The sequence below is a fragment of the Sander vitreus genome, chromosome 19, assembly GCF_031162955.1.
Source record: "Sander vitreus isolate 19-12246 chromosome 19, sanVit1, whole genome shotgun sequence".
NCBI classification, from domain to species: Eukaryota; Metazoa; Chordata; class Actinopteri; order Perciformes; family Percidae; genus Sander; species Sander vitreus.
This window is the reverse complement of record NC_135873.1, coordinates 14,366,090-14,386,385: the sequence shown is the minus strand read 5'-3', so window position 1 is coordinate 14,386,385 and position 20,296 is coordinate 14,366,090. Positions and strand designations below refer to the sequence as shown.

The window sequence follows — 20,296 nt, the reverse complement described above, 5'->3', positions numbered from 1 at the left end:
TTAAATGAAAACGATGCCTAACCCTACTCTTGTGTCATATTACAATATCCAAAATGAAAGACGATATCTAGCCTCATGTACCGCCATCGATATATCGATATATTGCCCAGCCCTACCTCTATGCCTCTTAAATGCTCACATATGTGAAACTCCATACCTCCAGTGTGTAACGCAGGCTTGTGTGCATGGTTTCCACTAATCTGAACTTTATCTAAATTACAGCAGTCTCTACATTTTTTTTTTCATTATCTCCATAGTCCACCTAGATCGATAAACTAAAATGTTAGCCCTTAACTCTTCTTTACAGCTTTTTGACTTTTTTGATTTAAAGTCTAAAAACAACAAAACATGACACATACATAGGAAAATATTGCAACGTAGATCTCCCAGCCCTTAAAACATACAGTAGTATATATATATATAGTCGTAACAGAAGTCATGGCTTTGTCTGTTTGCTGGATTCCTCCTTTTCCTTTTACCGAACCGTATCTCTCTATCTAATCCCACACAGTCTTAAATCTATTCCAGTGGGCAGGAGCCTCATTTAATTAAACATTTGCGTAATTACTTTTGCGAATAATACTCAAACCTGTTCTGGATTTAGCGATCGATAGGGTGGGTAACTGGTCGAACGCACTGACCTGAGGGTCTATTAAACAGTTTAATTAAGGTCTTTAGTGTGTAAGCGAGGTTATAACGGTAGCTTGTGTCACAAATAAATATGGAAATAACTCGCATTTGCTTTCCTTTTGTTTGTCGAATCATCTGTCTTTCTCCGTCACCCATACTCACTTCCTCGCCCCCCCCGTCTCAACCTACCTCTTTTCATTCTCCATCCGTAAACTAATCTGTGCTCGCTCTCTCCTCCAGGAAAACAGACGTAAAGTTTGCTTCATCTCTCAGGTAGCAGATTAATTTGCTCAGCAGCTCGCCTCTATTCTGCACAGGTTATCAGCTATTATTATTTACAACCACAGGCTACAAGGGAACAGAGGATTATGATTATGTGTGTGTGTGTGTGTGTGTGTGTGTGTGTGTGTGTGTGTGTGTGTGTGTTCAGGGAACGTGGTCCCACCCCCCTAAGAATCTCTCTCCATCTCGGTTTTCTTTACTTTGGATGGTCCCTCTCTCCGAGCCCTGATCATCAATCTAAACTCCCCTCTACCTGCTGAAAACATAGGACCCTCTCGCTTCACACAATACATAAACATTAGGCAGAAACAATTACCCCGCCTGGCATATTGTACCGAGAAAGTTCGATATGAAAAATGATTGCTTTTTGTGTTGAATGGAAAGAACAAAATGGAAACACACGAGACAAGGTCTCGCCAACGAGCACTGTGAAATATTTCTTTCCCAAGGGAGTCTACCACATTAAACACTAAAGAAAATGTGATCAAAGTAAATATAACACATGTATCTTTTATATTCACCATCGCTATAATTTACTACAGATATCAATTTCTATTATTTATATACGACTTTGGTTTCAAATTTTTCCTCCTAACAAAACAGTTATAGTCAAAAGTAATCATGAGCTATGGCCTTTTCAATCAGAAAAGAGACTTGTGAAATGACAAGTAGGCTTGAATTCCCTTGCATTATAACCAAAGTCTCCAGCAGAGATTCATTGTGATTCATTTGAACACGTTTAGAAACAGAGACTCGGAAGAAGAATCGGAGGAAGCGATCCATGTGAAGCATGGTGTTTTTGCACGTCATAAACAAGAGGTGCTTAGTTCACTAATCCATGTGTAAATAAAGACTTAAAAGGACCACTCCAGGGATTTAGTATTGCACTTCCGTAAAGTTAGGGGACTTGCAAGAGATGGATTAAAAACATGAATGGTCAAAATTGAAGCAGCAAGAGGCTGAGGAATTCTGACTTTTAGTCCTTTCTATGGGTCAAACCCCGAATTGCTCCCGATGCTGCACCATCGGAGTGTGAATGTGTGTGACTGTTTATCTGATGAGCAGGTGCCACCTTGTACGGCAGCCTCGGCCACCAGTGTTTGAATGTGTGTGAATGGTTCCTGTACTCTGTTAAAGTGCTTTGAGTAGTTGTTAAGACTAGAAAAGCGCTACATAGATACAGTCCATTTACATTTCCTTACTCTACCAGTTGTATAAAGTCTTTTTGTGGCTCCAGAAGGAGCTGTGCTAATGACTGCCGGAATGATTGCCTCAAGTGATGTCACATGAGTCCGTGTCGGCAGTTGGGGGAAAAAAACTACTTTTAAAATTGGAAGAAATCTGGGGGCGTGGAGTCAGAAAAGGGTACTAAACCTCTGCAGCCCGCTCCTCATCTCTGCTCTACTAGCATAACACAGCAGAATCTCCAACTAAACTGATCTGTGGCCGAGTTGCATTGTGGTTAATGTTGGCCCGAGAAAAGAAGGATTGCCTGGAACTAAAGATATCGCTGGTAACATAATTCATAGTACTTCATCATATTTTATTTATTCATTTTATTTATTTATTATTAAACTGTAAATTGTGAATGAATACCTCAGCTACGTTTTGTTTTAGCCGCAACCTGGGTGTGTGACGCAACTATGTCATGGCAGGTGTGTTGCTCTGCACCCAAGGAAGCGCAGTGTCAGGTGTAAAAATCACGATGAGCGGTTCTTAAGAAAGCTGCAAGCAATACGACAGGCCAAGCAATCGGCCCGTTTCGAACATCAGGCATGTTTTGAACGGGCATTGGACTAGTGAATTAAATTGAGCAAAAACACAGCTTTGGGTGCCCAACTGGCAGTACCAGTTGGGTCATGTCGTTTCTCGACGATGCCGGTATGGCCCAGGTTTTGGGCTTAGTTTTAGGCCTTTGCGTTGCTGTACTCCACACCTCCAGTTTGCATGGCAGTCTTTCTGTTAGACTTTAAAGTCACCAATCCCAACCCAACATTACTCAAGTGATGTCACTAGGCTAACTGTCTAAGTACATACACGGAATATTTATGGCATGGGGACAGAGATGGGGTAGCATGGAATGCAATTATTAATTAAAAACAATTTGAGTTTTTATGGGGTGGTTGTGCAATGCTTGGCCAGCCACAGTAAGAACAGCTATTGCAGTGCAATCACAAGCTACACCGTCCACCATCATACTGATGATTTCCTCACCCTCTCCCAGAACCTGCACACACACTCACCACGTCGCCGTGTGTGTGCGCATTTGCGAGTGTGTGTATGTGTCATTATGTCAAGTGTGTTGAGTTGGAGATCATTTTCTGCGGTCGTTGCTCATGGAAATCAGGACTGTGTGCACACAGTACACACACCTTCGCATGTGTGCGTAAATGTCAGTGTAATAATGAGTGTGTGTGTGTGTGTGTGTGGTTATGCATTGTGTCGAGGGAGCTCTTGGCCCCTCGTTTAAGGGTCGAAAGATTCTGATCAGCCCCAGAATCCATTAACAGAGCCAGAGAGGACGGGAGGGGTTTTCTTGTGCTGCCGAGTGGAAAATTGAGTCCATGTCACAAACTAATCAAATCGCACCAAAGGTGGATCGAAGAAGAAGGGAACACGCACACACAGACACACACACACACACACACAAACAGGGCTGACAAGTATCTAGGCCATCACACAAAGTCGCTGACACACACAGAAGATGTGGACTGAGCAGATGGCTGCAGAACAAAAAGTCTGCAAGGGTCTCTGTGACAGCCTCGCTTCAGCATGGCTTTGTGTGCGGCTAACATTAGCATGGAGCCCTGTGGGGAAACGAAAACCCAACCCATTTGTAAAGTGTGCGCTGCAGAGGGACCGAGTTGACCGTTGCACCCGTTGGTGGTAAAACCAGGAAGACTTTTGCTAGGACATTTGGTCGGCTGGAAGGATGTTGCTGAAGATGGCTAGAGGGTGTGTGTGGGATTTCCTTTCCAGCAGGTCAAACACGCTGCGCTGACATGCTATACTTTGCGAGGCGACCGTTCGCCTCTTCGTGGAGTTATTGCTTTTATATCCCAGGCTTTGATAATCACAATCTAATAAAAAGGTGGATGGGCTGGTGTGTGTGTGTGTGTGTGTGTGTGTGTGTGTGTGTGTAAAAAGGGGCTTCCCATTGGCCAGCTTCACTCTTCCCGGATCTGCTCCTTTTTTTCCTCCAACTTTACACCACTGCATTGTGGTACGCATAGTTCTCAAGGGGGTCAGTGTCACTAGTATAGGGTAGCCCTAACAACAGTGTTCAGGTGTCCGCCGTGACCTCCCCCCCCGTCCTCCCCACCCGCGTCTCTGAGCGCTAGGACGTTGTTTTGGTTTTGGATTTAGGGTCCTTCTTGCCGTTCTGGAGCACGGGCGACTCACTGGAGGTCTTGGGCGTTTTCCTGGGCGGACTCTGCTCGGCAACATCGTGTAGAGAGGGCTCCCGGTACATGGCCACTGGGGAGGGAGAAGGGTACAAATAGTTCATTTAGACTTGCACCTCATTTACCAATAACGTAGTAACCTAAAGTTTAGGTTTAGTTTACTTCTTTACTATTTCTTACAGTACAGATCAATATAATAAATGTAATTTTAGCAGTCAACAAATTCTAATTTATAAAGAACATGTGAATATCCCTGTCTTGTCTGTCTCAATGTTAGTACCCTTAAGTTATTTTCCCACATGTATATTACAGTTCCTAAATGTACCAGTATGTCAATTGTTCTTTAAATTACTCAAGAGAGCCTAATGATTTTATTTTGTCTTTTTTGTGTCCAATGGTTTTGTCTTTCTTTTGTGATCTTATCTTGTTATGTCATCATATTGCCCTGTGTTATGTGTATTATTTGCCTGTAAAAAATTAATAAAATAGAGTTATTTGCCCACAGGCTATTCCAAAATATTATATAAAAGGCAAATGCCTTTTGACGTAACAATTGCAGCTCCAGGACCACTCACTTTATTCCTTCACGAGGTAAATGGGACTGTTCTGTCAGCCTTATATTTCCAATGTCTATTTTCAATGTCAAGATTGAACTTTGACGCTTAAATCAAATTCTGTTTGCTACTTCCAAAACACAATGATGACTGAATACTTGACTGATCATCCAACGGTAATCTCTACGTTCTTGAAGGATGGTGGCAACACCAGGGTTTCTGCGGGTTTCACCAAGTCAAATATAAGACTTTTTAAGACCTTTTTAAGACCATTATGAATGAAAAGTAAAGGTGCTGTAGGTAGGATTGTGAAGATTCAGGTCTTAGCCAAACATTTTTAACATCGACAACTTCTCAGTCCCTCCCCCCCTTTCTGCTAAAGCCTAAAACGGTCTCCTAAGCCCCTCCCCCCACAAGGGAGAATGAATGCGTGTGCATGAGCAGTGATTGACACTCAGTTAGACTTCCCCCCCCCCCGGCCCTGATTGGTGCATCTGAACAGGGAGCGGTGGATTTTAGCAAATCACACTACAGGCTGTAGGTGGAGCCAGAGGAGCCAGATTTGTTTTTAATTACTGTACCTGCTTCATGTAGTTCTACTGGAACATAGGGTCAGTTTCAGCAAATATGACAGAAAGTTAGTGTTATAAGTCTTACCTACTGCACCTTTAAGACCTATATCACAACATAAAAGTACAACGAAATGCAGAGTCACAAAATAAAAACACAGCAAATTATATTTGGACTAGCAGAAGAACTACAACACCACGGAATAAAAAAATAAAACAAACATTAAAAATCCCCGTGAAAGCATTACAGGTAGCGTTGCATGGACGTAGGAAAATTAAGACCTGTTTAAAATTATTGAAGACCTAGAACACAACACTTCAGCGAATGTAAGACTTGTTAAGGCCTAAACAATTTTTTTTTAAGACTTTTAAGACCTCTCAGAAACCCTGAACACTCACTGGTCCCTGACTCTGGAACAGCGTGCACAGTATATACTAATCTGTAGTACCTTCAATGAGTTTGGGCAGGAAGTGCGCTGCTCCCTTTGTCTTCTTGACACGGTTCCCTTTCATGACCTGTCCATCTCGGTTGATGCCGATGTACCACGCCCGACCCGACTGGGTCTGTCTGTACAGGATGGAGGAGTAGGTGACGTAGTAGTTCTCAAACACACTCTCCTTAAACTTACACTCGGGCGTGAAGTGTTCCTGAAAGACACACACACACACACACACACACACAGAGAAAGACAGACGCACACACATCAAGTCAGAGGAGAAGAATAACACATTTGGTGTGTCTGCCATTTTTTTTTTAATCTGTTCTATTATTTATATATTTACTCTGCAATTCCAGTGGACTCAGCTGGGAATGGGAGAAAACGGGCCCCACATTTCATCGTGACAGGGTTACAGGAGCAGCTGTGGCTGTATTAACAAACTGCGCGCGCACACACACACACACACACCCCCAACATGTGCTCACGCCTGTTTGCCAAGCGGTTTGTGAGATGGGATGCCATAACTCAGCCGATTTTGGTTTACCTCTAACAAACAACAATTGCCCGGATCCTTCACCCCACTATGGTTTAACTGTTGGCCTTCCGCCCGCCCGCCCGCCCGCCCGCCCACACACACACACACACACACACACACACACACACACACACACACACACACACAGCACTGCATTAGTACGTCAAAATCAGTCCGGGACATCCCCCACCCTCCTCCCTCTATCTCCCTCTCGTTACCGCTCTCACATATTCCTTCTCTCTCTCATATTCTGCCTCTCCTTCTCCACTTCATTCCCCCCATCCCGTCGTCATTTGGTAACCTTGTTGAGGAACAAACCAATTTGCAGGATTGATTTGGAGCCTTGATGTGACGGAAAAGGCCTGAATAAGGAGTTTGCTCACACTCTCTCTCTCACTGTCATTTCTCACCCACCCTTCCCCCATGCTCTCCGTCTTCTCTCGCCACTTGTCTGCCACCGCAGGGCCCTAACGTCTGCCTATATCCATTGTACCGCACATAAACAAGCTAATTACATCGACTGTATCGCCCATTCTTTAATTACACATCCATTCACTTAGGCAGCCGTTCATTTCCTCGCCCACCCATTAACTTAGCTCTAACAGCACAGAGTGAAATCCAAAGGTCTGGAGTCTCTCGGAAGGTGTAATAACAGATCGCTATCATTAACCGTGTTTGCACTGCAGTGTGTTGCACTGCAGTGCGCACGCATTTCTACCCACATTTTGGAAGGACATTTCCACAGTTTCCTACTGGAACGGTTAATATATGGCAAAGGTCAAGTTTGTGTGTGCTTTCACAGCCTAAAAAAAGGAAAGGCTGGAAAGGCAGGTCCAGTGGAGCAGCTGTGGAAAGTAACTAAGTACATTCACTCAAGGACTTCAGTACAATTTTGAGGTACTTGTACTTTACGTGAGAATCTTCATTTAATAAGAATTTAGACTTTACTCCTCTACGTTTCAGAGAAAAATTGGATAAGAAAATGAACCTGATGTTTCATCACAGCCAGGATTCAAATCTATTTTGTATTTGTTTATTTCATATTAATGTTCAATATGTTTGTTTACGTATGTATGCACCACTGGCAATAAACCCCTTTCTGATTCTATATATTTTGTTTGTAGATGCAAATTAAAATGACCAGTGGTTGTGTTTCTGTTCTGTCCCCAGAGTCAGAACTAAACATGGAAAAGCAGCATTCTGGGTTTTTTTGCACGACATATGTGGAATTAACTCCCAGAAATCTGCAGGTCGGCCGCAACTCTCACTTCTTAGAAATCGAGGCTGAAGACACTTGATTTCTTTAGCCGAGCTGTGTCCCCATCTCATCCCAAGTGTCCACAGTGTTGACAGCAAACCAACGCAAAGACACAACACTTGCCCACACAGAGGATGAACAGATTCACTCTCATTAAACTACATCCAAGTAACAGAACTCAATGCAATATAATACTACACCACTTGTTGCCCTGGCTGAGAAAAGATGGTTGATATAATGGCAATACTCATCGCTTTTCAAAATCCAATGTTTAAGTCTTAAATGCTAAAACGTAAGAAGGCAAGCGACAAACATGGGCACAAATCTGCTCCGTTTTCAGAGAATCATTAATTTATCATTTCCCCTTGTAAAATACACCTTTAATATTTCATGTATTTTAACTCTGTGTAATGCTTAGCATGGTGCTACATGGACAGAATCCCCCAGCAGGGAAACAGAAAGACGCACGCGCAGCTTGCATGCATGAGCACACTCACCTCTGCAAGCATGCAGGCACTTTTCATCATTATACTCTTTTTCATCTGGCATTTGTAAATATATAAAAAAAACTACTACTTTGTAGGGACTTTCAACAGTCACATATTGCCTGAAGATGGTCTAGTACAGAAACGTTGCCTACTATTTAACTTTATTTATTTTTTGCAAGTTAGACAGTGTGTGGGAGTTTCTTTGAAACTTTTGACCTGCTTGTGGCCCACCGACGCACCTGTCTCACGTTGCAGATGCAGTGGAAAGTATTTTTCTGTAACCGTCACATATCGAAACGTATTTTTTAATTTGATCAGTCCCATCTCCACTTTTGTCCTGGCCCGAAGCCAACCACATGTACTTAGTCACAAACACACTGTCGGGGGTGCCATCAAGCGCTGCAGCTTAATAGGATAACACACTATTAAGCAGTCATTTATAGAGAGCCATTATTCACACACAGCAGACGCACAGGCGACGGACGCACATCTGTCTGCAGAGCGTCTACGGCTTATTTGATCGTTTCCTCTCTCACAAACTGAGAACAGGGCTTCCTTACACCTCTTCACTTACAACTAACAAGACACAGAGCTCCACCGAATAAAAACAGTGTACATTCATCTGACAGCTTTAGTTACTAGTTCCTTTACAAATTAAGATCGTTGCACACAAAACACATGTAGTTTATAAAATGTGATGGTTTTATTAGAAATTAAAAGTACAGCTGAAATGATGAAATGATTAACCCCTAACCCTGTTTGGATCATTTCTAGTTTATAAAATGTGAGGATTTGTCTGCATCAAGTACTTTCACTTTTAATACTTCAAGTACATTTTCCTGATCATACTTACATACTTTTAATCAAGTAAAATTTTCAATGCAGGACTTTTACTTGTAAAAGCACTTAAGCAAAGGTCGTCGGACTGGTGGGAAAAAGGGGACTGAGTAGCCAGGGCCCTCATGTGAGGAGGGCCTAAAAAGATGCTAGAATGAATAGCTGTGGATGTGGGGAGGGGCCCATAGAAAATGCCTTTCTACAGGGCCCAGAACTTTGTGCTTTGCACGCCCCTGGATACTTCTTCCACTACTGTCAACTGAGTCCAATAACTCTCATTCCCCTCATCCGAAAGACAAGCCAGACTTAATTCTCACCGCTGCGGTTCCTCTTGTGTCCGGCAGGGGTTGCTCCAAACACACAGGCAGTCTGGAGCTCCTGACACTGGTCATGCTGCTGTTGCTGCACAAAATTAACTCGCTGTCTACTTGCCACTCCATAATGCTCAGCTCCCCCCAAAGGGCCTCTTTTAGCACGCTAAAACCACTCGAGGTGTCAGAGCAGCTACAACTCCACACAAGGATTTCTTTTTGTGCTGCTATTTATGCACTAAACTCCATGTGTTGTTTTGTTTTTCTAAATATTTTAGGCAGAATTTGCTGAAATGTTCCATCATGTTGCATTCTACAAAATAGGATGCAGACGGATATAAACAAAAACAAAAAATGCAGTATGATATCATTGCTTGCTTGTACGACTCCAAGGCCTAAAAGCTGTTTTTAACTGACTTTAGAAAGATATTTAGGTGTTGATTTCACAGAATTGTTGGCCGTGCAGAAGACTCAGCCATGCTGCGTCAAAGTATTTGCCAGAGTAGATTTAAAAAAGAAAGAGACAGCAAGAACATGGACATAGAGACATTTAAAAACGAAGTCCACTCAGGAAAACAGACACACACACACACACACTCACTAATCAGATAAAGTCAGGGCCAGTAAAACATATCCATAACCAAACACTTCTTGACACTACATTTACAAAAAAAAAATCCTCTCAAAAAACACACAGATCCTTTTAGGGGAGGCAAGAAGATTGTGTGCGTGTGTGCGTTTGTACATCCACTCATGCGTGTCTGCTGTTGTGACAGAGAGACATGACGGATCCCTCTTACATCAGTGGGAGGCCACCCGGCGCCAGATGACACACACACACACACACACACACACACACACACACACACACACACACACACACACACACACACCCCAACATTGACGGATGGACTGGTTGCCTCCCGTCATCGCTCACCCCCACAGACAGAAGAGAGGAAGAGAGGGGACAGGACGAAACGAGAGAAAGAGGAGAGAAGAATGAAATGGCGAAAAAGACGGCATGAGAGGCGAGGAAGAAGACCAAGAGAAAGTACAGTAGGATTATTCTCCATTAATGGCACACACACACACACACACCTTCTCGTCTCATTTCCATCCGTTGACACCTAAAGACATCATTCAGCCCCGTTTCGCAGGCTGCCATTAACCATTGATCCCCCCCCGTGTGCTCAGCTGGGGAATTGATTCAATGTGAAAAGTCAATAGGCATTAGTCCAAAAAGGCCAGATTAGGCTTTGATTGGACGTGCGACGCGGCGACACAACCGGGCGTGAAGAACTTAAAAACGATTTACACGCCGCAATCGAACAAACCACAGGTTAATCCGGTGGGCTTTCAGTTGCAGGCACTTATCGACCGCATCCCAGAGGACAAATGCATTTGACTGCGTCAATAGGGCTCACGTATGACTGGGCCTGTATGTGTGCTCACTGTACATGGCAAGGGAAACGCATGAGATGTGTTGCATTTTCACAGCTCTCTGTAAATGATGTTTGCAGTAACATGTGTCAGCAACTACAACTGATCAATACTAGCTTTCCTGTCACAGCTGTACCGGTCACCAAATGCACACTGGGAGGATGGATGGCCTTCATTCAAGCAAAATGGGCTTTTGCAGGCCAATGTTTATGATGGATCGGATAGATAGGCTGATAAGCGTGGGACAATGTCTGTGTTATGAAGTCCTCAGCCGAGTCCCAATTTAGGACAGGGAGATCTATTGTCAAGACCAACAAGTCCCAAGTCCAAGTACAAGTCCAAGTCCATCTTTGTTTTTTAAGTCCAACACAAATCGATGATGCACCCTCACCAAATGTAATGCCATTTTACTTTTTTTTTTTTTTAAAGAGATTCATTTGTTGGTAGTCAATTTACATACATATTTGACAATGATTCCTTTTAAAAAAAAGTTATTTTTAAATAAACTTAAAGATGTGGTAGGCAATCTTTCAGCATATTGTGATTCAAGTGGTCTGAGAGAAAACTAGAATATGCACCACCCTTTGGCTCTGTTATCAGGCTTTAGAAAATCTAGCAAGTGATGGGAGACTTTGGCCAATCACAGGTCATTTCAGAGAGAGAAGAAGAAGAAGAAGAAGAAGAAGAAGAAGAAGAAGAAGAAGAAGAAGGAGGAGAGAGGGAGAGAGAGCGAGATATCCTGTTGGCTGTTCTGTGCATGTATTGCCCGTGTGACAAAGAGAGGAGAGGGAGAGCTGCAGGTAGAGGCCTACTCTACTTCAAATTCTTTTTTTTTGTTGCTTTCTACTGAAGGTAGCTTCAACTTTTTGTATGTTATTTTTTTGTGACTGAATCATTACAGTCGTCCCCCATCACATTTTAGAGGGAAATATTGTATTTCATTTCACTTCATTTATTCAGGATTTATTTATTCTCAAAGAAAAAGTTTGTACAAGCAATCATGTGTCTTTGTTGCATGGGGGATGAGGGTCACGTCATGATAAAGGCCAACAGGTCAAGTTTGCTTCACAACAAGTGAGTCAAGCGGCCGTCTGTCAGATCCCATCTCCAGCCCCGCTGTCTCTGTCCTGTCCCTCCTGTCTCTTCATCTCACAATCCAAAAAAAAGAGAACTGTCATTAAAATATCCTGCGGGGAAACATTTCCTTTTTTGAGGGATGGCTCGGGTTGTAAAAAACATACTGGATTGATCATGAACTGAGAGCTGTTTTCTTTCCATCTAAAAAAGCACTTGATTCAGTGGGGTTTGGTAGTTTGTGACACGGCACAGGAAAACACCTTCAATGGCCCCGAGAAGAGAGTTTGTGTATGACGCAATTATACGTAAAGCATTTTCTATCATAACTTTACATTGAGAACATCGGATGATCTGAGAAGAGTCAATAGCAGTGCAATATGATGTTATGCTTCAGTGCTACTTTGTGTTTAATCATGAAGCTATTGAAAAGACTATGGAACAGTGGGAATTAGGGCTGGGCCATATGGAGAAAATCAAATATCACGAAATTTTTGACTAAATACCTCGATATACCGCAACGATATTGTAGTGTTTACTATTGGTGCTTTCACAAACTATTTAAACAATGAGATTTTTGATAAATAATCATCAGTAATGTGGATATAATGACTAAGTGGGTAAAGGCAGTCTGGTAAGTTCAGAAAATGACATCACTTTACTGTAATGCAGCCTTTAAAACCAGGAAAAGACAACACTTATGTCATATTACGATATCCAAAATCTAAGACGATATCTAGTCTCATATCAGGATATCGATAAAATATCGATATATTGCCCAGCTCTAGTGGAAATACAGGATTTTGGCTGAGGATAACCGTTAAAAATTGGGGGCGTTTTGCTGTCCTTGTATAGTGAATGATGAAATATTTACCTGCAGATGCAACTCTTGTCAGAAGGATAAGAATCAGCACTAAAAGCACACAGAGCAAGGTTAGGCTTACACAAGCTTGTTTAGCAGCAACGCTGATTATTATCTGGGCAAATGAGCAGACAAAAAAACAACAACTTTAATTGAGGACAAACAGCTGAGGAAGCAGTACAGGAGCTTGCAAAATAATTGTCTAAAGATAGGAGTAATTATCATGTGTTAATTTATGCACAACGTGTAGCCCCGCTGTGTTGCCATCGGCACTGCTCTTTCAAATGCTTTGTAGAAACTAGGGTTGGGTATCGTTTGGATTTTTTCCGATACCGGTGCTAAAATATTACTTTTAAAACGGTGACGGTGCCTGAACCGATACTTTTAAAAAGAAAAAGAAATATATATATATAAAAAAAAGAAGAAAAGGAGCACAAAACAACACATGAACAGCTTGTTTATTTCTAATGCCATATGGTCAAAATTAAATGATTTATTAAAAATGTAATGACAAGAACTTATTTCAACAGTAACGTTAAATTGCTGGTAAACGACAAAAACAACCACTAGATGGGAAACGGGTATTTTACAATAACTTTGAATGCACCACGGGGCTTAGGCTACCTGTTTCAAGTGAACGCACCGCCTGTGTTGTTTCTTTGTAACGTAGATTACAGTCACACTTTTACACCGTTTAGCTGTCAGCATTTTAACCGTGTTTAATCTAGCTGCTAGCTAACGCTAGGCTAACATTACCTGCTGCCAAGTGTAATGTTAACTAGCATCATGTGCAGCGTTGCCTGTAACGTCCGTTTCGGAGCATGAGAGAGATGCGCAGGCATTTCAGTGGCACCGAAATGAGGCACCGAAAGCCGCGTTGCTATTCGGTCCGGTAGATACCGGTCGTTTAGGCAATGGTGCCGTATTAGCACCTGGTCTCGGTACCCAACCCTAGTAGAAACTAGGGCTGGGTTAAAATAATGATCACTTTAATAATAGTCAAATAACATCAATAATCACTTTGTTTGAGTAATCTGATATTGATCCATACAATCCAGAAAGCGATGTTTTAATGTATGCCTTTTCACCATGGATGTATAAGTAAAAGGTACTTTAAACATACTTTTGGGGGGTTAATCCTAAATGTAAACATCAACCTGGTAGCCTAGAAATCTAGACGCACCCTAGCGGCAGCAAATGTAATTTGCAGCCATGGGGGTCTATAAGTCTCCGTTGGCTTGCGAGCTGGAAAAAACCAAACTCTGGCTGGGCCAATCACATCGTGTATAGAGTCGGTGGGCAGGCTTATGGCTGCTGCTGCTGTCTTTCGACTCGGCTTTGTCAGCAACTCTGGAAGACTTGGAGTTCAGCTTTTCTTTGAGAAAAGAACGGCACTGAAGTCATTCTTAGAAAAGGAAGATGTGTTCAAAGTTTAAATCGTTTTTTAATCTGTCAACTAGCTCCGCTACTTTCTTCGTTGCTCTTCCTGGTTGTATGTATATATATATATATATATATATATAAAAAATATGTCAGGCTGTCTTGTTTGTACAATTTACAGCATAGGTTCTCTGAGAATCTATTTTATATCCAAGCAAAATATGCAATATACAATATAAGTATTGTAAGTGAAATTTCCCTACTCTAATAGATATAGAATTGAATCAGAAATGTAATCAAATGGGGAAATCATTGGCGATACCCATTCCTAGTAGAAACCATCACTCAGCACTAAAAGGAAGAAAACTCAGAAACAGTCTACATAAAAAAACTTCCATTTCCGAGCCAGCATTGTTATCTTGGGTGGATAACCTATAGCCATTTCAAGTGTTAGAAAATCATCTGCACACATTAAGTGAAAAACAAGCTCTGTCAAGTCCAATAGTCGCAGCAGCAAACAGTCTGAAAAGCAACATCTGTCTGGCTGACTCGCACTACAACTTGTAAGCAGCGCTGTTAGCAAATGCTTCATTCTGAAAAAAGGGATGTGTCATCCTTACTCTGGCTGTGTGTGAGTGTGCTGTATTACTGTGGGATAGCACACTGCAAAAAAAAATGACAAGAAGGGACGATTGTAGTTCATAGCAGGCTCATTTTCAAAAGATTAGTGTTTTTTGACTCAATATATTACACATATATTTACATATAACTGGGTTTGATGTAGAGTTCGATGTAAAGAACAGAGCTGATCATATCTGAAATGTTTTGCTGTTTGTAATAATAACAGCTTAAGAGCATCAAAAGAAATTATACCTTCAATGTAGCTGGTGGGTGGGTGTGTGTGTGTGTGTGTGTGTGTGTGTGTGTGTGTGTGTGTGTGTGTGTGTGTGTGTGAGATCATGTTGGGCGTTAGCAGGCTCTAATCCAGTTCAGAATTTTGGTGGTTGGTAAGCCTTTTGTGTACAGTTATATTAGAGATTATGACTATAACACAATTTGTTTGTGAAATAAGCACATAGCAGTTAAGTAGATACTGTTATTATATCATTAAATGAAAAGAAATTCAAAATTCAAGCTATTTCTAGAGATAACAAATGTCTTTAATCACTCATCTTACTTTGAAATGCCTTGTATTGGGAGTTATTCTCTATGAGATCATACTAAGGGTTTCAACAAGTCAAATCTAAGACTTTTTAAGACCTTTTTAAGACCTTTATGAATGAAATTTAAGACCTACTGTATATCACGACATAGAAGTACAAGGAAATTCAGAGTCACAAAAGTAACGGATCATTTTCATTTTGAAATCTGTAATAGTTCATAGACTACGTTCTTAACTAACAAATCTATAACTCTTAGAATCAGCAAACATGTTTAATCCATGTCTAATCTCCTTCTAATGCTTTTCTCTTGTTGTTCTTTCACATATAATTAGGACGAGAAAAGTGAAAAACGGGCCACGTCAAATTATTCCAAGATTTCTCTATCTTCTTAATTGAGAACCTCTGCTCTACAGCTTTTGGGTTTTTTTTTGCTGCTTTTGAAACCAAGGCTGATGAGAGCGGTGAGTGTGAACTAAACCTAACTTAAACCTAACCTAAAACTAACTTTAAATATGGGGGTCGTAAAACAGAAACAATGAGCTGGGCTCCTCATGTGCACAGAGACATTTGATCCATTCTAAACATAAAAATATTGATTATAGCAGCATAAAATACTCAGAGCATCATCTAGGGAAACTCCAGCTTAAACCGGCACAGTATTTTGTTAATTTTAAACACAGGATGTAATGTCAAATGCACAGTGTAATCTAGGCTGGAAAAATATGTTCCAAATTCGACTCACAAAATGGCATAGTCCTTCTCAGGGAGCAGAGATTTTGGAACAATGTGACATTTCTCCCAGCCCACCATGAATCACAGCAAAGACCTCACAGCAACCTAAGCGCTGGCTCGAAAGGTCTTTTCTCTGTCCGAGTTCAACCTCTCAGCCTCTCGGCGCTCTGGTGACCTCTCGTCAGTGTCTACGAGTTGCTGACCGGCAGAGAAGAGAACAAAGTTTTTAGCAGTTCAGACGGAGAGGGGTCCTCATCTGTGCCAACATTCTGGCATTTACAGGGACGCCCTGAGGAGAGCTGGAGTTTGACCAGAGCTCTGACACACACACACACACACTAAATGGCATCTTACACACACATACATACACAAGCAAGGAAGAGAAAAAAACATCCAAAAACACATATGGTGGATGAAATCTGACTGCACAAAAAGACGAATAAACTAAGACTCATGCACAACCCTCTGACTAGGACTGGGCATCGAGAACCGGTTCCAACTTGTTAATGTTCGCTCAGCAGTGTGGCTTTCTATTTTACGTTGAAACCCCCCCCCCCCCGGGGAAACTGTGAATCGCCACTGAATCAAAATAAAATGTTTCTCTTATCTGTGAAATAAGCATGTGACCCGTTTCGACTTTACCAGCTGACTTCTGTATTGGCTGCTGAAACAGGAGACGCCCCTTTACGTTCTAAAACCAGCCTTTGCGACTGGAACAGCTGAGTCGGAGCGACGCCATCAGTCGGCTTGAGTCAAGCTGAGACGGGCCGGTTCAGACCGCTGCAACTTTTCCCTGCGACGTTCTTAAAATGGGTTTTTTCTCGTCGACAATCTTTCGTCTGAACCGGGCTTAACTCTGTCGCAAACTCACACGCAGACAAGAGTGGAGGTGAAAAAGCAGACACACACACACACACACATGCTGTAATGAGAACAGCTGGAGAGGGTGCAGGCGGGTGCAGAAGGGGGAAGAAGCAGAGAGGGAGGGAGAGAGGGTTGTCCTCTGCTGCTCACCTTGACTGCCAGACTCTCGCTGTGCGTTTGGGGATTTTCCAAAGGGAACCAGAGATAACCTGCCTTACCTCTACACTGCTTTTTTTTCTCCAACTCTCCTTGTCCACTCCTCTCTTGTCTTCCTTTACTTTCTCTCTTTTTTCTCATCTCCTCTTTCACATTACCTCCCATCTCCTTCCTATGGGCCACGTGTGTCTGCACGCTTTTACTGCCACATCAGAGGAGGAAGGTGTGTGTGTCTGTGTCTCTGTGTTTGTGTGTGTGACAAGGTGTGTGTGTGTGTGTGTGTGTGTGTGTGTGTGTGGAGGGGGGGGGTCGATCAGAGTGTGAAAGAGAGGAAAGGAAATAAGAGTGCTGACTCAAAGAAATAAAGACAAGCAGTTTCTGATTCGATGGGTGGGTAAGGAAGGTCAGAGGAGAGGAGGTGGAGGCAGGAGGAGTGGTGTGTGTGTGTGTGTGTGTGTGTGTGTGTGTGTGTGTGTGTGTGTGTGTGTGTGTTGGCAGCTCAGTCCTCTCAGGTCATACTGTCAGAAGACCTTGTTGAAAAGTTGTGTTGAGGGACCTGACTAATTGCCAGTCTGCCACCTGTCACGTGTGTGTGTGGTTTGGAATGAGGAAAAGTGGTACCTACGGTAATGATTTCTGCATAAGAAGCTGCATTAAAGCCAAACCGTCAGTAATTGTTAAAAGACATGCAGCCCAAACTTACGGTTACCCCTATATCTTGTGCTAACGGGAGCCAATTTTATTAATCATAGAATATATATAGATATATATATATATATAGATATATATAGATATATAGACACTATATATATATATATATATATATATATATATATATATATATATATATATATATATAGAAGTGATCTTATTTAATTATAGAAATATTAACTGTTGATGTTGTGTAAATTAACTACTACAGGATGGAAGAAAGCATTTAGCTGAACTTAAAGGTACCCAGTGTAGCTTTTGACAACCACAAATGCAACATTACAAAAGGAAAGGAAGAAGACAAAATAAAAAAAATAAAAAACCATTACGAGGAAGAGAATGCATGAGCTAACATACTTGGTAGGCAGCAAGTATACACGAAGGCAACAATATAATAATATAATCTTTAAATATAATCACTTTGGCAAACTACTATTCAAGGCTGTGCTGTGGCGCTCTCCAAGGTGCTGATCCTGCTGCAGGAAGCAAAAGACAGGCAAAAAACCGCAGTGGCAAAGAGCGGCCGGCTGCGAGCTGTCATGCAGGTCTAAGGAAAGCTGCGGCCGCCGCTCCGATCTCAGCCAGACTAAAAGTAGGGGGATAGTTCAACTTTTAGTGGCAAAGCGCGGCCAGAGAATACCTACAGTCAATCAAGAAGAGTCCTGTGTCTCTTGTGACATGTTGACTTATGTTTATGAAGAATTTCTCCCCGCTTGAAACACATGAACATGCCTCCCAGAAACATTTAATTATGGCTGCGAGCTCCACTTTGCCGCTGCTTGGTGCGGTTTCGGCTTTATGGAGCTATCCTGGCTGCGCCCTCTCTCTGTAGCCAGCTGGAATCTTTGGCCAAATAACTTGCACGTCATGTCATTACCTTTACCTACTTCTTAATATGTCTAATTATACAGTAGATATGCCCCTTACTCTGCAGTTCCTCTCAGCTTTACAGAGCTTTTGTAGCATCTGTCAGGTCATTATTTAGGTTTTACAGCGCCCAACTGCACGCAATCTGGCCTGCACCAAAAGGCAGACTAAGGCAAAAGACAAAGATAGTGGAGCATTTAGCTCTGCATTTAGTTGATGGAGACCAAAACAGAGCTAAAAGAAAGTGAATATTGGACTTACATTCATCAGGTGGACAGACACTGCCATAGGTTGTTTGTTCAAGCAGCAATTACAGCTCATCTTCATGTTTATAGTGGCGGCGCATTCTAGTGGCCAAAATAATTATGACGTTGACGTTATGAAGTTTTTTTAACTTTACGGAACAAACAAAGTTACGTCACATTCAGCATCACGTGCGGAAGTGAAGTAACGCCTGATTTTTAACCCAAACCACAATGTTTTTCTAAACATAAAGTAGTTGTGGTGCCTAAATAAATATATAAAAAAATGGGGACATTTTCACAACGTCAAGGTGTTTAAAACCTAACAGCCATTACTTTCTCTGGTTAAGATATGAGGATGGAAAACGTACGGTTTGGAGGACTTGTTGGATCGACACAAACTAAACTCCAAAGAGCGGGATTTTGTTGTCTGTAACAGGGAAGTTAACTCCTCCAACTTTTTTCCTTAGCCCTGCATGAATCCAGTGACCTACTCTTCACAATAGCTCTGCAGAAAAACCAGTGAACTAAATGTCTTGAAGAGACCATCCCCATACTGTACACACACACCCTCACTTTCACACGACTTCTCTTTGCCAGTCTCCACAGAGAAAGGAACTGCTCGCTGTTATGATGATGGATGCGGTAACTCTCTTTATCACCACAGACCATCCATCCCAAATAACTGGCTTTGTAAGACATGGCAGTAAAATGGCACAGCATGAAACGTATAAAGAACTCCACTCAGGAAAAAATTTACACTAAAAGGGTGTGTACTGCAACCTTTTCTACCCATTTATGTTTGCTTTCCTATAAATGATCATATAAAATGTATCTATGCATACACATGTGTTGTGTATCCCTGTCTTTTTGTGTGTATTCACCCTGTGTGTGTGTGTGTGTGTGTGTGTTTTTATGGATAGTACTGATCAGAATGCAGAACGGGGATTGCCTCTCTCAGCTCATGGGGACAGCCGTAACTCTTGTCAAACTGTAGCAAGGCTTCTGCGTTGGCTCTGAACATAGCTGCGGCATTTAAAAATGGATATGAAATCCTGTCTCATGTCACTTCTGCCTCCTCATCCTTCACGATGCCCCACATCTTGCGTCACCAATTCCCCTGTCCTTCCTTTCTCACTTCTTCCCCATGTCTCCCTTCCCTTGTTCCCTCTTCCCCTCCTCTCGGAGGTTGCTCATGTGAGCAGAGGTGTTCCCTATTTAGCGGCCGGTGCCTCTCTAAAAGAGTCCCCAGTGGGGAGCTGAGAAGAGGCCACAAACAGTGCAGAGAACAGGAGGGGAGGGGAGGAAGAAAGACTGAACAACAAGCACATTAGAGGCAGGGAGAACCGGTAGATTAAAGCCCTAGACACACCAAGCCGATTATCGGCCGTTTGACAGTCTGGCGAGGTCAGTGACTCGAGTCTGTTCGGTGTGTTCCGTGCCGTCGTCCGTCCGAGGGGCCGTCGGCCTTCATTTTGGCCAATTTGACATGTATAA

At 42.3% G+C, this 20,296-nt stretch overlaps 1 protein-coding gene across 1 annotated transcript in view; it reads right to left on the bottom strand.

The window, feature by feature from the left end:
* Positions 1-4,249: 4,249 nt before the first annotated feature.
* The window catches only part of fgf11a (fibroblast growth factor 11a), a 116,497-nt gene continuing 100,450 nt past the window's right edge, over positions 4,250-20,296 (bottom strand). Inside the window, exons 4-5 of the mRNA XM_078276513.1 lie at positions 5,889-6,087; positions 4,250-4,389 (exon numbers count right to left, since the gene is read on the bottom strand). Of these exons, the coding sequence (XP_078132639.1) occupies positions 4,250-4,389; positions 5,889-6,087 (339 nt within the window). The remainder of the gene's footprint in view (positions 4,390-5,888; positions 6,088-20,296) is intronic.